This window comes from Colletotrichum destructivum, chromosome 6 (assembly GCF_034447905.1).
Source record: "Colletotrichum destructivum chromosome 6, complete sequence".
Lineage (NCBI taxonomy): Eukaryota > Fungi > Ascomycota > Sordariomycetes > Glomerellales > Glomerellaceae > Colletotrichum > Colletotrichum destructivum.
Window position 1 is genome coordinate 1,527,343 of NC_085901.1, and position 16,084 is coordinate 1,543,426.

The 16,084-nt window shown below is 54.9% G+C and overlaps 5 protein-coding genes across 5 annotated transcripts; 1 reads left to right on the plus strand and 4 right to left on the minus strand.

Moving 5' to 3' along the window:
- Positions 1-704: 704 nt before the first annotated feature.
- On the minus strand, positions 705-2,238 carry CDEST_09646 (Putative chloramphenicol acetyltransferase-like domain superfamily; the record flags this gene model as incomplete). The annotated part of the gene is made up of 2 exons (XM_062925805.1): positions 705-1,582; positions 1,659-2,238. 2 exons carry the CDS (start codon positions 2,236-2,238, stop codon positions 705-707), a joined length of 1,458 nt encoding a protein of 485 aa, XP_062781856.1.
- Positions 2,239-5,789: 3,551 nt separating this feature from the next.
- Positions 5,790-8,070, minus strand: CDEST_09647 (Putative ferric reductase transmembrane component-like domain-containing protein; the record flags this gene model as incomplete). Its single annotated transcript, XM_062925806.1, has 2 exons — positions 5,790-7,401; positions 7,478-8,070. 2 exons carry the CDS (start codon positions 8,068-8,070, stop codon positions 5,790-5,792), a joined length of 2,205 nt encoding a protein of 734 aa, XP_062781857.1.
- A 2,056-nt stretch (positions 8,071-10,126) lies between these two features.
- On the minus strand, positions 10,127-10,800 carry CDEST_09648 (Putative DnaJ domain, Chaperone J-domain superfamily; the record flags this gene model as incomplete). The annotated part of the gene is made up of 2 exons (XM_062925807.1): positions 10,127-10,552; positions 10,636-10,800. 2 exons carry the CDS (start codon positions 10,798-10,800, stop codon positions 10,127-10,129), a joined length of 591 nt encoding a protein of 196 aa, XP_062781858.1.
- A 649-nt stretch (positions 10,801-11,449) lies between these two features.
- Positions 11,450-13,048, minus strand: CDEST_09649 (Putative major facilitator superfamily, MFS transporter superfamily; the record flags this gene model as incomplete). Its single annotated transcript, XM_062925808.1, has 3 exons — positions 11,450-12,651; positions 12,716-12,796; positions 12,859-13,048. 3 exons carry the CDS (start codon positions 13,046-13,048, stop codon positions 11,450-11,452), a joined length of 1,473 nt encoding a protein of 490 aa, XP_062781859.1.
- Positions 13,049-13,615: 567 nt separating this feature from the next.
- Positions 13,616-15,937, plus strand: CDEST_09650 (uncharacterized protein; the record flags this gene model as incomplete). Its single annotated transcript, XM_062925809.1, has 2 exons — positions 13,616-13,732; positions 13,880-15,937. 2 exons carry the CDS (start codon positions 13,616-13,618, stop codon positions 15,935-15,937), a joined length of 2,175 nt encoding a protein of 724 aa, XP_062781860.1.
- Positions 15,938-16,084: the final 147 nt, after the last annotated feature.

The following is a 16,084-nucleotide window of genomic DNA, read 5'->3' on the forward strand; positions in this document are numbered from 1 at the left end:
AAAGTTTCCTTTGGCGTCAAGCGAACAGAGTTTGGTTGATCTCTTATTGGTTGGCCAGAGAGTTGTTGCAGTTCTCATAACATTGATAACCAATGCCTCCCGGACGTCTCCAACTTGTGATTGGTTGGAGCGGTTCCTGGCAGTTCTACTCGTGGTTCAAAGCGACTAACTGCAGTAATGTTATAAGTGAAGCCCACCCAGCCTATTGTCATATGATTGTGTAGTTAGTAAGGAAGGGCTATTGCTTGACAAAACGAGCAGTTGTCCCTTGCAGATAGGCCCCCCCAAACGCTATGCTCTCCTTTGAGTCTTCTGCTGCTATTCTGTTTGGTATCTTCTCTTGTAGTCTATCTACTCAGTCTTGTGCGCGCGTGTGTATGTATGTATGTGTATTTACTTATATGTTCGTCAGTGTATTGAGTCGAGGTCGGGGACAGAAAAGACAAACACAAAACAATAAAAACATGACGCAAGTGGGGGCAGTCAAACGCTGTCATCAAATCGTGTCTCATTGTCTCTGGCCCCTCCCTACCTCGAATCATGGTGTCTCATCTTCTCCTCCCGTTGTAGCTGGTATCTTGTAACTCCCCATCCCGCACGAAAATCCGGGTATTGTCCCCTTTCACAAAAACCGAATCTCCAGAAGCCAACCCAAACGCCAAACCCAAGCCCTCGCCGAATTCACAATCCTCCAGTGATCTTCCTCAACCATACCACGAGACGGCCCAGCGGCCAAGCTCGGTCGGGGCGCACATTCGCTCCATGTCGTCCTCTCGGAGGGCCAGGAGCACCTCCCAGGGCGCATCGCCCTTGCTGATGCCGCGGCGCTGCATAATGTTCATGCTGCCTTCGTTGGCCGACCACGTCTTGCGGACGTAGTCCGCCTTCCCCGCGGTACCAGGGATGCGAAAGTCGACGTCGGCGCCCATGTGCGTCCAGACACTGCAGCCCAGGCCAGCGTGGTCGGGCTTCAGGGCTCGGCGGAAGGCGACGCCCTCAGCGGTCGGGTCGGCGAGGGAGGCGGCGAGGGCGATACGCGATGGGATGTAGCCCGGCGCGGACACCTGGTTGACGGCCTGCCGGATGAGCCAGGCGGCGGCAATGATGGCGGGTGTGGAGTCTGCGTCCATGGTGTCCTGGTACTGGATGAGGTCTGCCACGGTGGTGCTGGCGCTTGTTTGAGTGTACACATTGCCCCATGAGCCGGCCGAGAATGCCGGGGACAGACGGAGACGGGCGTCTGCTGCTGTGGTAAAGGAGGTCTTGTCGTCCAAGGCAAGGTGTTCGAGGCGCGCTCGGGTGGTGTGGACCCAGACGAGGGCGGAGAGGGTGTCGACCACGGAGACAAAGGCGTCTGGGCCATACTGAAGGCGGAGCTTTGTGAGAGCCTGTTCATGGAGAGTTCTGAGGGTTAAGTTCTGAATCTTGTAGAGAAGACAGACTGCTTCAGGGGCCTTGGCCACCTGGGCTACAGTGAGCCTGTTCATGCCAGGAACGAGGTCTGTTTCCTTTGTGAAGTTGTACTCAGGGAAGACCGTGCCCTTAATGTTGGTTCCCTTGTGCTGCTCCATGCTGGCTGGGTCTTTCTAAAGAAAAACTGTTAGTCTTTGTGAACCATACGCGAAAAAATAGGTGTGAGCTCAGGGGGGGTTACTTACTTGCAAGCTCCCCGAGAAAGATGCCGGGGACATCCATCCAGCCGTTTCCAAAGAACTCCAGAAATGTCTTGATGAATCCACCGTCGAATATGGCATGATGGGTTGAGAAGCAAAGGATCAGCCCGCCTCTGTCAACTCTAGTAACTTTGAGTGTGATGGGAGGACACGATTCCCCGGGCTTGGGGTGGTCGGGTGAAAGCGAGAGGATGTCCTTGTCCATGGCGGAGGGGGGCATGTCTAGCTCCTTGAGCTCCCCGTAGTTAAAGCCCCAGAGACCTCGGCAGAACTCGTAGGCAAAGAGGTCGGGTCTCTGGAGGGGGTCGCTCTGGTTTTCATCGAGGTCGTAGGAGAGCTCGAGCTGGTTCAGCTGGGTCGGGTTGGCGGCAGGCCGAATCTGACCGGCCAGGAAGGGCCACCGCATGAGAGAGAGCTGGAGGCGGATGGCGATGTGGCATAGGGCCTTGTTGATGTCGAAGCTGCTGTCCACGTCAAAGACGAAGACCGATCGGACGTAGATGCGAGGCGCGATTTGGTCCAGGGGCCCAAGGGTGATTGGGGGGGCGGTGGTGATGCTAGCCATTTTTTCTTTATTTCAAAGGCAACAGGAGAAGATGGCTTCTTTGAGTTGACGCAGTGGAGGATAGAGAAACGAAACGCGGTTGCTGTCGAGGGAGGTAGTGGGTTCGGGCGAGGGCGAGGTCGTCGGGTTGAGAAGACGAGTGTGTCGAAAGGAGTGGGTTTGAGAAGAAGAGGGCGGCTGAAGAAAACAGGTGCTTTGGATTGGGCAGAAAGACGGTTATCAGTTTGGGAAGGCACTGAATACACGGCAAGGCGACGGTGAAGTTGGGATGAGAATTATGAGAGTTAGTGAGGCGGCTGCGTTACATAGTGAATCGGTATAACGACCGGAGATATGTTCCTCTTAACCTTGGATGTCACACTTCACCATTACCCGGTTCAACTCAGAACAAGTTACTTATAACTGATTGAGTCCGTTGCTGAAGACCAAGAAATTCTGTTCTGAGCGTGTTGTACTCTTGTTTAGGTTTAGGCAAACCTGTTGCCTCGTGGGAGACCATGGTTGATGTGAAGTGTGTTCGGCGAGTTACAAAGGTTAGGCTCAGTAGAGTTGAGTTGCCTGAATACACGATGCTTTAGGACAGCTGCCTTGTTCTGGTGCAATGACTAAGTCATTCTATATGAATTTTGGAGGGCAACCTGTTGCCAGACAAGCTTTGAAGGAAATAATACTATCTGCGGTTGCAAATTGGTCATGATTCATATGTGTTCCCTTCCTGTTGGTCTCGGCCACCTGAAACCACGAGCAATTGCAACTGCGAATAGTTGCACGTTTGCCCTCTTCATCCGGATCCGAAACCCTCTCTACAGACCAACAGGTACTGACGACCGACTTTGTAGCTGTGGCCACAATTGTCTCCTCAGGCTCTTGAGAAACTGCCCGCCCAGAGTTGGATTTCGAGACGGAAGAATCTCCGTATTACCTCTAGGTGGGTAAAAGCAAGACTTTCCTTCTGGTTTTTTTTTTTCTTCTTTCTTTCCTTTTTTTCCACGGGGAGTTCGTACGCTTGTTTTGATAATTCTTGAGCAGCTTCTCGTTCAAGGCAAATACAAAATGCTGAGTTCCGGGTCGTGACTCCAGCCAGCTCCAACAGACCTTGTGTTCGGCCCGGGATTGTGGTTCTCTATTCAGCTGGATCTGCCGTGGCCCTCTCTGCGGCTTTCGTGATCATCTGCATCCATTCTTAGTCTGTCGAGATGCGAATGCATGCCTCCGAGTAGTTACGGAGTTGCCTCGAGCTCCATGCTTTGCGATTCTATTGGCAGATCGATCTATCCCAACCTGTGATTTACTGCCCACAGATTCTTTTTACAAGGTTCAACCCCTCGAAGGAAAAGCGTTTGTTGTCGCACCAGCGGCACTGTTCGTGATGAACGCATTCTAGAAACATCCTACTAGCTTCTAGAGACACAGTAGAAGCATAGGATACACGTTATCTGGTCTAGAATTATTGGTTGAAAAAGCAGGAGTAAACTTGTGTGTGACTGATTGAGCCACATACTGCTGCTTTGTGGACTACTGCTCTGAGGTTTGGGTAAATGTAAGCAGATAGAAGTCCGCGCCCGTCACGAACTCGCGCGCGCAGCAGTTGAGGGCCACTGCCGTCGTATGTCCGGCCTGACGATCAAGGGCGTCGTCTTTGGTGTCAAAGTAGGCAGACGGTATGTCCTGGAGGTACGCCTCGTTAAGGGCAAGAAACTTCCTCATAATCCAATGGCGACGTGACGGTAGTTGGCGATGTTTATCTCTTGACCAAGGGCTTTGAACGAGGACAGCTTGAGCGCAGACCTCAGCCTCTCTAATGGCCAGTGAAGAGGCGCCGGCGTCGTAATGTTGGAGAGCAGGACCCAATAGTGCTCGTCTTCGTCGTCATCATTGAGATTCTTGCGTTTGTCGGCATTGGGTACTGGTGGGACATGCCCCTGACGACATGATTGCAGAGAGCGCTACAGCGCTACGCAACTAGGCCACCCAGCTGCAGAACCTCTCTAGGCTAATTAATAATAACACCCTTTAGGCTATTATACAGATAGCTAAGCTTAAGTTACACCTACACTAAGAGCAGGCTATCTAGTCTGTTAGATCTAGCAACAGAAATACTGTCTATATTGCTAGTACTAGCGCTAGAAAGAGCGTTGCTTTTCTTCTCCCCCCTAAGATGGCGCCTACCGGAACGACGATCCTTGTAATCCCCCTGAAAGCCCTCCAGGCCGAGATAATGGAGAGGTTCCGCCGAAGCCAAGTCACGGCCAGGATCTAGGAATCCGGTTGAGAGGATTCTCTGCAGAACACAACGTCGGTCATCATCGTCAGCCCCGAGCGCCTCGGCCACCCCCAGTGGAAGTCTGTCCTAAACAGCGACAACCGCATAGTAAGTCTCTCTGTCTGTGCCCTTCGACTTCTGATTACATTTGCAGAGGATTCTGAGGAGGCCGTGGACACAGTCCTGGATCATCTCGGAACAGCGGTAGAGACGGGCCCGAAACCCATGTGCTCATGGACCGCTTTTCGAACGCGTTGTTTTCCATCGTAATGAAAAGTTGGGTGAGAGACTACGCCTGGACCCAATCCTTGTGCGACTGTCCCGAAACATAGAAAGGAGTTGTATCTCCTTAACATCCTTTTGGCGGCTTGGGAAGATTCTGGCATTGCTTACAGATGGGCCTGTGAAAATTACAACAGTAGCAAGGTGTGTCTGTCATGGATGTGCTTCCCAGTCACATTCTGACATGTCTGAGCAATACAATAACTGTTGGTACAATTCACAGGGAGGGAAGGTACTGTTGTTGAAGCTATTGATCGGGTATTTCGACTTGCCAGTGAAGGGGTCGAAAATAGGTGAAAAAGGAGATACTAGTCAAGCGAAATCTGACTTTGCAAGATTGACTGGCAGCGTGATAGGACGCACTTGAAGGTATCGTCAACGGCCGACTGAACGACGGAAGAGATTGTTGTAGCGATTTTAGGGGGATTGCAATATCCTGCTGAAATCCTCTTCTTATCGAATAGTACCTTACCTCTCTGTGTTAACTCTCTGTGACGAAAGTCAACACTGATTAGTGTTAGTACAATTTACAGGGAGGGAAGGTACAGTTGTTGAAGCTATTTACAACTTGTAGTGAATGGTGCTTTGGGGGTAACTGGCGGCTTGAAGGAGCTAAAAGTAGGTGGGTTGGCTGGGCGCCTGCTAAGGCGAAAGGTATGGGCCTTCCGCCCCACTTTCGCTTAGCCCTTTTCCCGGGGCCAGATTTATCCCGAGCCCCGTGTTTGCCGATTCTGTTCCAATAATAACCAAGCCGCATTAGAAAACGAGCCGATAAAGAATTCGTACTGTAGGGCCCGGGGTAATCAAATGGCAATTGGAAGGGCTGTAGTGCCCGATATTCAGATAAGAAAACATATAATATTGCAGCAACTTGTGTCAATCGTGACAATAGTTTACTTTAATTCTGTTCTTGGGGCAGGTTTCCTGATTGATTGAGCCAGATTCTGAGATTTTCTGAAGAAGGTAATCAAAAGTAACAAAAGACGACAATATAGGTAGGCAGAAATCACCAACTAAACGCCTCATCGATGAACACGACACCTCTCTTGACTCGGCCCTGAGCGACGAGCTCGCCCAGAGCTTTCCTGACATCGTCCGCCATACCAGCTGGCCCGCAGACCACGACGCCGATGTCCCCCTTCTCATCGTTCCTCGTCAGCTCCTGTGCCACAATGTCCGTGATGGGCAGCCTGTCGCCCACCCTCGTCTCGACCTCGACGCGGGACCCGAGTTGCGCAATCTCCCCGTCCACGACGCGGAGGAAGCTCTCGTCACGGACGCCCCAACATAGACGTGTGCGGACGCCGCCAAAGGTGTTGGCGATGGGGATGACGGCCGAAATGCCGACGCCGCCGGCGATGCAGAGCAGCGTCGAGCAGTGGGCAAGTTGACGGACGGCAGGGTTGGCGTGGTAAGACGACTCGACCAGGACGGGGACACGGATGGAGGTATCAGGGGGGACTCTCGAGGCGAGAATACGCGTGACACTCGTCTGCGGACGGACGAGAAATGTCGTGCAGGGTCGGATGGGGCCTGTCGAGGAGCGAGAATCGGAGTCCGAGCCGCTGTCTGCACGGGGGAGAATCTCTCGCGCACCGACCCCTGTCGATTGGACGGTTTTCTCGGGGTCACCGGTCAGGCGCGGGCTGGAAGAAGCGTTGGATGAGCCGAGGAGGGTCGAGGAGCCTGAGAAGGAGGACAGGACGGAGAACGGGTGGTTTTCCCAAAAGCGCCATGACAGAGTCGGGAAGTAGAGATAGGCGTGTCCCTCGGCCGCGATGCCCTCGATCTCGACACGCAGATAGTCACCCTGCGAGTCGGCAACCGAGACCGTCGCGGTACAGATCCCGTTGCGGACGACCCGCAAGACTCGCAGTATCCTGTCGAGCCCCCAAAGACCGCCGGCGATATAGATCCAGATTTCGTATCCCCACTTGTACTCGAACAGGTACCAGATGTGCATGAAGCAGGCGACAAGGACCAGCACGGCGAGGACCTGGTGGCCCGCCAGGAAGGCCTCGTACACCCGGCGACGGATGGGCAAGACGGAGAGCGGGAGGATGAGGCACAAAGCGAGTGTGCCGATGATGCCCCAGTACCAGTACGGCAACTTGCTTTCGGCGACCCAGTCGGACCACTCTGCGTAGTAATACCACATCAGGGTCGAGTGCAAGACCGTCTGGCCGATGCATGCGTAGGCGACCCATCGGTGCAGCAGGAGGAACGTCGAGTGGCTCCAGTCAGTGAGCCAGAGCAGCACATTGTTGCGCGAGGAAAAGAGAAAGATGGCCACAAAGTCGGCGAAGGCGAGCACGCCGGCCCGGTCGCCGACGATGATGGTCAGCTGGGCGTGGTCCGAGTCGGCGATGTAGTTGGGCTGGAGCAGCGAGTGCGGGAAAACGACGAGGAATATGTTTGTGAGGAGGATGTATGCGATGAAGAGGGCCTGACCGCGCGTGGGCATGAGGCCGACGGCGCCGGCGAGAGGGGTTCGGTGGCGGTGGCCGAAAAAGGGCTGGTCGAGACGGGTGGTAAGGGGGGTCGTCCAGCGGGCCGGGAGGAAGCGGATAAAGGAGAGGAGGATCGGGATGGTGACTGTCGTGATGGCGATGGCGAGACTAGTATTGTATTAGTATACGGATAACAGCTAAGGGTAGTGAAAGAGCCACATAGGGGTGACGATATTGGTCTCACCTGTTGGCACCGTGGCCGTTCTCGCCGTCCTCAAAGGACTTCTGCCCGTTGTAGCTGGGCAGCCAGTCCTCCTCGGCGACGAGGCTCGTCTGGTTCAACGGCTTCTTGGAGACCGCTGTGGGCATATTGCCTTCGCCGACGGCCTCGACGTCCTCTCTGGCGAACATGAGGGCCTCGGAGTAGGACATGACGGGCTTCAGGGCCCCAGACCAGTCGCCGACGCTGCCGGTCGCCAGGTGGCCCTCCCAGTACTCCTCCATGACGGAGACGGCGACGTTGTCGCGCGGGCAGTACTGGGACATGCAGAGGGCCTGGGTGCGGAGGAAGGCGCGGTCCTTCAGGAAGCACTCGGGCGGTGTCGTGCCGCCATGGTTGTGTCGTTTGTGGTGCGCGGAGGGCGTCCCGTCCTCGGAGCAGAGGAGGGGGCAGTTGGCGATGAGGCGGCGGCAGGCGTGCGCGCAGGTCGGCTTGTACATCCATTTCCCGGCGCCGATGATGCCGATGCCGTCGGCGGTGACGACCGGGACGAGGACGAGGAGGAGGTAGGTGAGAAGGGGGAGAATGGAAACGGACCGGAGGGCGGACCCAGCCATCGTGAAGAGAAGCTGGACCTTTGTGCGGTATGTGTAACGTTCAAGGCTGAAGTATTTACTGTGCTATGGGAAGGGGTGAAGGACGGGTCCACCAAGCCGTGTAAGTCAAGTCTGAGTAAAAGGTAGAAGATCGACAAGTTGAAATCCAGTTCCAAGGTCCCGGTATCTCGGCTGCCATGCAACTGATGCAGACAACATGCATCCCTGGGTTGACTGCCGACATGGGAGGTTTAAATAACCTCACCTGCTTGAGCATATTTCTCCGCAACAAAGCACACTAATTCAGCCGCCATGCAGGTTTTGGACTGGGCCAGACTCCTTCATTCCGCTGATAACAATCATCAGAGCAGCCGCCTCTCCATCTTCACATGGCGACTGAGGGAAACTTGGGGGAGGAGTGCTGTCGGCATTGGCGCTCTCGCGCAAACCAGTCCCGCTTATCCCATTAGGAATGCCCTCATATTAGACTGCGTTGGCAATTCTTGGCTTTTGTTCCAGCCACAACGAGCGCAGTCGGATTTGGATGTGTGTATGTGTAAGAAATGTGTAGACCGCGCGAGGTCGAAACTTGCTCAATCCTTCTCAGGGATTTAGCGCGCTTTCAGCCCAGCAGACCGGTCCAGCGGTAGCGACTCGGATCACGTTCCTCCATTTGGGCGCCGTGGGATGTGGCTCAGAGATCCCATTGGACGCCACCATTGTGACCGTAGACGGGTGTTGTTGCTTTGCAAGATGGACTTGACTCCAACTTCACCGTCTCCGGGCAAGGTGTAAGTGAGTTGTGCATGTCGGGGCTCTCACACGACTAACCACCTTCCTCTCCTCCCAGCCATCCCACGTGCCGTCGAAAGTCGTCTTCCGGGAGTCGATCTTCGAAAATCTCGAATGTCGTCGCAGCGCCGTCGAGCTCATCTGCCCGTCCACGCCGTGGCGCAGCAACATGCCCGTGTCTGCAAGAATTCCCTCTCTGCGTCGTAGTAGACTCTGCCGGATCAAACGTTTGAAGACCAGCCGTGTTGTTGAATCACGGGGCCCAGCTGGAAGACGACGTGGCATTCCTACAAGGGTTGCACGTTATCGAAGAAGACGGTGCGCGTCTGTCTAATCACGAGATGTATTTTATCGATTGGCTTATCATGGCCGACTGGGATGACAGGCAAGATTTCTGGTTATGTCTGGCAATAAAGTTAGACAACAAACATGCGAAAAGTATCCTGAGGATTCACAAACTGCCTGAAAGTCTATCCCTAATTATATGGCTAACGTGAAAGTAAAAGACTGTGATGAGCGTGGCGGAATGACCTTTTGGATGTTGAGTCAGGAGAGTGGAGATGTCGGTTCACCGAGCTGTGGTCTTCTGGTTTACGGCTGGGTGGTATCGAGGTTAAGTAGATATCTGCTTCCAACTCCTAACGTCACATCCCATACAACCTGGGAATTCAACCCAGCCATCGCGTCACGTTGGCTCATTGTTTTCAACTTACTGGAATCAAAGTAGGTAAAGACGGCACAGCGGAGAAAGTTTTCAATATGCCAATCTGCACAAGATTTGAGGCAGTTGTCACCCAAGCAAGCGATGCATTTGCCCTGAGGACCAATGCAAACACTTGACTTTTTGTCCATCGAATCATGTAAGATGGAAGCTGAAAAAACCAACAGCGTCTCGCAAAAATGTGCAGCATTATTTGCTCTTGTGTTTAATGAAACCGTTGGCAGCATGACGGCGATGCTCCGTGTCAGGTCCACATACACGGCGCTGCGGGGCCGGGATCAACCGGAGCGCCGCTTCGGGAGCAACGGCTGCATGGTCCACAGCGCCCGTTTTCTGTTTTACTTATCGAATGAAAACGATCGAAGGGTCAAACTGGAGTCAGAAACAAACTTTATCATAAATGAGGACTTATTTGGTTGTAGTGACAAGAACTAGTACATGTATCCTATGGATTGTACAGACAAGCATCCTTATGCGGTCAGAGCCAAACTGCTATCGATCTGTTGTCGCCCGGGAAGCCTATTCGCCAACCACAACCTTTTTTCCGATGTCTATTGGCTCCGATTATCTAATACCTTCGCTCCTGGCCTTCAACTCCGCAACCTCCTCTTGGAGTCTTTCCAAAACTCTCTCGACTTCGTCTTTCCATTCATCGTACTCCATGTTTTGGCGACACTTCCTCGTCTCAAAAGCCTGCTCCTCATCTTCGGCCCTTTCCTGCTGCGCCCTTTGCCGGGCGCTCTCTTTTGCTGCCGCTCGAAACTCCTCCTCGGTCGTTTTGAAATTCTCCCTCCACTCCCCGTGCTGCCTGCGAGACTCCTCGGCGGCCCGCCGCCTCTCCTCCGCCCTGAGGCGCCGCTTCTTTTCAAAGGGGCACTCTCTTTGCTGCCATTCTCGGTACTTTTCCCATTCTTCTCGGACGAGGTCGTAGATAGTGTCGTACACTTCTCGACTGGCTTCGTCTCGAAGAGTTTCGTACGCCTCTTGGATCTATGTTCAACCCCCGGTTAACCAACTAATCAATGTAGAGAATGAGAAAAAGGATATCGAGCTCCATCACCCATCAGACTCACCTTCCGGAATTCTTCTGCGTCGACAGTCTGACCCGGAGCCAATTTGTCTGGGTGGTGCTTCAGCGCCAAGAACCTGTATGCTTGTCGAATCTCCTGCGCTGTCGCGTGTTGGCTAAGCTGGAGGTCCGCATAGTAGTCGGGTGTCGAAGGCATTTCCATAGTCATGACTCGGGTTTGATTGATAAATTGTCCAGTTGGTACTTACCGACACGGGTTTCCGAGCGCTGCTCGAGAAATGTCTCTAAATCTGTGTGATGAAGTTTGTGGCGAGAGAGATACAGTAACTGAGTGGTCGTAGGTAGATGGTGTTGTCAACGAAGTGTGGGATGGAGTGTGAAGTGGGCAAGGGGAGAACTTCTATGTGCAGATCTCGGATCTTTTTAAATCACCCTAGCCATGCGGCTTTGGAATGAAAGAAAGCCCATACATGGTAATCGAGAAGTTGTGTTTTTGATCCTTTACAGTAGACTCTTTGACTTCAACCAAGCAATTCCAGTCCACGAACAATGGGTTACAATGACATTATAGTACAGTGGCTTTGATGAACTGTGCATAATAAAGGGTGACTGAACTAGGCAACTGTTATTGCTCAAATCCCTCGGTAAGCAGTCTGGTATATCAGTGTTTTCTGAGCAGAAGGCATACTTGTGCTTCTTGCTCAACTCTAAGTAGACCCGATCTAGCAAATGTCTGTATTGGTGATATCTCTGTGTCAACAGATCGGAATCAGACATTATTTCATATAACAAAGCTTTTGAATTAACACAACTTTCCAGTTGGAAATTGATTTCCACTCCAACAAACATTGCATTATTTACAAAGTGTACCTGAAGTCAGGATGTCTATCGCCCTTCTTTCCCTCGTCGATCGCCCGTGACCTTTCATCGATGCTCATGTTGTCCCTCTTGTTGTTGATCCTGTTCAGCCAGCTCCACATGGTGAAGTACCCGACCGAGGCGATGGTGATGGTGCATATCGAAACCGCATGGCCGATCGTGTATCGTCCCTCGGACGTGGTGATGCGGTAGATCTGCCCCGCCATGATGCCTGCGCTGTTTCCGATGGTCTGCTGCAGACCGATAGCCGTTGCACGCTTGAAGTAGCCGGCGTTGGAGTTGCTGACCCACGTCACGTTGAGGCCGACGACGCAGTAGATCCCCGTCGCGGTGACGAAGGTGGCAAAGTAGAGGACGCTCGTCGACTTCATGCTGACCCCCAGCATGAGAGCGTACCCCGTGGCGGTGACGAGGGCCATGGGAACCATGAAGACGGCGCGCTTGTTGAGCTTGTCAGAGCAATACGCGATGCCGAGGTAGACGGCCGAGGCCCAGATGTAGACGGGGACGGTAAGGAGCTGCGTCTTGATGCTGCTGTAGCCGAAACCGCGGATGATGACGGGCAAGAAGGTTCCGAACCCGAAGGAGCACGTGTTGGCGCAGAACTGGCAGCCGGCCGAGAGCCACACCTTGGGGTCCTTGAACGCGAGCTTGACCTCCTGCTTGTCAAAGGTCTCGGACTCGCCCTGGTAGACCCTGGACTGCTCCGCGCGGATGCGCATCAAGGCCTTGTCTTCCGCCGTCAGCCACTTAGCCGACTCGAAGCTGTCGGGCAGCAGGACGATGAAAGCGAATCCAACGGCCAAGGAAATGACGCCTTCGATCAGGAACAGCCAACGCCAGCCGGCCAGGCCACTGGCGCCGTGGAGGCTAGTGAGACCGTACGCGAGGAGGCCGCCGAAGGCGCCGGACAGAGCGGACGCGACGAACAGGTAGGAGATCCGTCGCGCCTGTTCCTCGCGTTTGTAGTACGTGCTGAGGTAGAGCGTCAGGCAGGGGAAGAGGCCGCTCTCGAAGACGCCGATGAGGAGACGGGTCGCCAGCAGGCCGGCGTAGTTGGTGACGAAGGCCGAGCCGACGACGGTGGCGCTCCAGGAGAGGATGAAGAAGGGAATGAGGCGGCTCGGTCGGGCTTTCTTGAGAATCAGCGACGCAGGGATCTCGAAGGTGATGTAGGTGACTAGTGTTTTGTGTTAGTCGATGGCTTGGTTGAGCATGCTGCATGAACTTGTCGGATGGCTTACCGTAGAAGACAGTGACTGCAACGTTGAGTCTGTTGCCGGTCAATTCCAAGTCCTCTGTCATTCCCGCAATTGCTGCGTTGCCTGGTCACATTGCGCATGTTAGCAATTGGAGGAGAAACACTCTCCAAAGGGGGCATAATTACCAATGTTGCTGCGATCCAGGTAGGCAACCAAGAAGGCAATAATCATCATCGGGGAGAGCCACGCATCCAGCTTTCTCAGCAGTCGCTTTTCCGCCGCCGGGTCGATTGTGAGGTCGGAACTCGCAACCGCCGAGTGGGGAGAGTCGACATCCCCGTCTTTGGCGTCGATGGGCATCTTTTCGACCGTCATAGTTCCAGAGTTGTCTGGGTTTGTCGGGCTGTCCTGATGATCGAATATCGGGTTGACGCTGTGGTAATGGTGCAACTCTTTTTAGGTTTGACGACATGTCCCGTCAACTACAACTTCTTGCATGGGACATATATCTACGCAAACCAACTGTGTGACACAAAAGGCACGGTGAGGTCACCGGATTCGCCTATCGAGCAAACGGGCACAATTCCCGACGCCAACCCCCCTTGGCGTCGGGAAATTGACTTGCTTATCGTAGCGTCGGCTGATGATCCTTGTGACCTAGCGGGGACAGAAGCCAGGAAGAGCTTATGTCGGGATTCTTATCTCCTTGGGCCACCAACGACTTGCTGCGCCGAGACTTTCCCCTCGGGCAAATGTGGGGGAAACATGATAACCAAGTCTATCTGTCTTGTCTGTGTGTCTGGGGGAGGATATGAATACCCCGACATCGCGCCCTCCTCTCCCTGGAAAGAGAGACAATTCCCGATCTCGCAACCCTGAAAGCACGTCGGCCGCCTGTCCGCACGGGAATATCCATTCTTCGCTCCTGGTTCGGCACTGATAATGGGTTCACCGACGCCCCAGCCCAACGCGGCAAACCCGAAATCTCCGATGCCTCGCAAGAGGAAGCGAGGACGGCACGCCGTTGCGTGCGAGTCGTGTCATCGGCGAAAACAAAGGGTGAGTGTCTTGGCAAATCATGACTGTGTCTTTGCATGGTTGTTGCAACGTCGACAGCAGCAGTAAATTTGACAATGTCCGAAGTGTCTCAATGGACCCGGAACATGCCCTCAAGGATGTTGCGCTGACTTTGAAACCAAATCCAAGTGCAATGGATCACGGCCATGCTTCAACTGCGAACGGCGAGGCGTCGGCCCGTCTTGTTCCTACAGCCACCTAGATGAAGGTGACCGGAGAGGAACATCACGTCAACAAGCACCGACCCAAGTTTCGCCGGCTGTCAACTTCGAAACGCCAATATCTCCCCCGTCCACAAGCGAAATCCCACCTCAAGAACCCGAAAGACCCGATGGATCTTCGGCATCTGGCACGATTCCCTCGAGATCTTCAAGCAGGGGAGGAAGACGCCAAGGCGACAGTGGCCAGGACCAGCAGTCGGAGTCGCTCGTTGGCAACCTCTTCAAGAGCCGCGATGCGCCATCGTTCTTCGGTTCCTCCTACTTCGGCCCTCAAGCCGCGGCCAAGATCATCCAGGCCCCCGCGCCGGAGCTCTCGTCCGGCCTGAGCCAGAAGGGCCAAGCGGGTTCGACGCACTCGTTCCGGGACGAGGACGGGCCATTCTCGCAGATCTGGGAGCTGCTCGGCCTGCTGCCGCGCAAGAAGTCGACCTGCGATCGGCTGACGGACTGCTTCCTCCACGAACTCAACTGGGCCATCGACGCCGTGCAGCCGAGGTCCTTCAAGGCCAAGTACGAGACCTTCTGGTCCCGCAAGTTCGGTTTCGACGACTTCGCCACCATCGACCTGCGCTGGCTGGCCCTGCTGTTCATCGTCATGGCCTACGGCGTGCTCCTGGACTGCCCGAAGCCGCGGAACAAGGAGGTCCAGCGGGAGGTCTACGACACCTCGCAGCGCTTCTACTGGGCCGCTCGCAGAGCCATCGTCATCGCGCCGACCTTCTACGGCGAGTCCACCGACCTTGTCCGCGCCGGTGTCCTCGTGACCCGCTACCTCATCTACACGCGCCGTGTGCCGGAGTCATGGCTCACAACCAGCTTCGCGATGCGCATGGCCCAGGCCCAGGGCATGCACATCGACGGCGAGAGATGGCGGCTTCCCCGAAAGGAGACCGAGACGAGACGCCGGCTGTGGAGTAACCTTTACATGCTCGACAAGACCATCGCCCTCGCCCTTGGACGCCCCTTTGCCATAGTCGACCAGCAGTGTCTGGTGAAGCAGGCCTCCAACGTGTGGCTTGATGATCTGGACGATGAGGAAGCCGCCGGTGTCCCCGAGGCACCCCTCTCAGAGCCGACTGCGAGCGTCTTCAGCCGGCTTGCCCACGAGCTCGCCGTTGTCGTCGGCAAGATCCAGGAGCGGTGTTTCGGCCTGTTCACCGTATCCTACGAGACAGTCTTGACACTCGATAAAGAGATCGAAGCCTGGAGTGGCAGCTTACCGCCGTACTTTGAGCTGGAGGACCCCGACAGAGACAAAGACGATCGCCTGCCCTTCTTACCCTGGCAGAGGCTCCATCTGCACAGCATGTACCACTTCGCCAGGGTCACCCTCCACCGCCCGTTCCTCCTCCGGCAGTCCATCACGAACAGGTACAAGCACAGCCACGACGTCTGCATCGCGTCCGCCTGCGCGGACCTCGAGATGGGCCTCAAGCTCTTCGGCCAGCCCCTCAACGACCGCCTGAAGTGGAGCCTGGGCCCGCACAACCTCTTCAACAGCGCCCTGGTCCTCGGCATCATCGCCGTCCGCGACCCGCACTCGCGGCGGTCCCAGGCCATCCTCGAGGACCTGGCGGCGTACTGCGAGATGCAGAGGAACGACGTGTGGCTCAACGAGTTCGCCCTGGCCGAGGTCAAGATCGTCGAGCTGTGCGTGAAGAAGGCCCGGCAGTCGCAGCCACCGCCGCCGCCCGGCACGTTGGTCCCGCTGGCTCTCGCATCCGCGTCGCCGAGTAGGAGACCTTCGCAGCCGGCCGGGCCGACGCCCGTGATGCAAACGCAGCCCCAGCTGCCGGTCGAGAGCCCGGACTTTGACCCTCTGATGGCCGGGCTGGGCCTCCCGTATAGTACGACGAGTGCGCAGATGACTTGGGATGACCCGGGCTTCTTTCTTCCTGAGAGCGGAGACTTGTCACAGTGGGAACATGTCCTCAACACCATCATGCATGATCAGACGAGCGTTTAACTGTAGACGTAGAAGCCAAGCGGTTCGCAAATATGACAATCTGTTTTGGAAGCGGACATGGACATTTCAGTCAGGTTCTGTCTATTTGCCAAAGCCGAACATGTCGAATTCTTCTGCGTCAACAGGTACACCAGACCTGAATCGGAA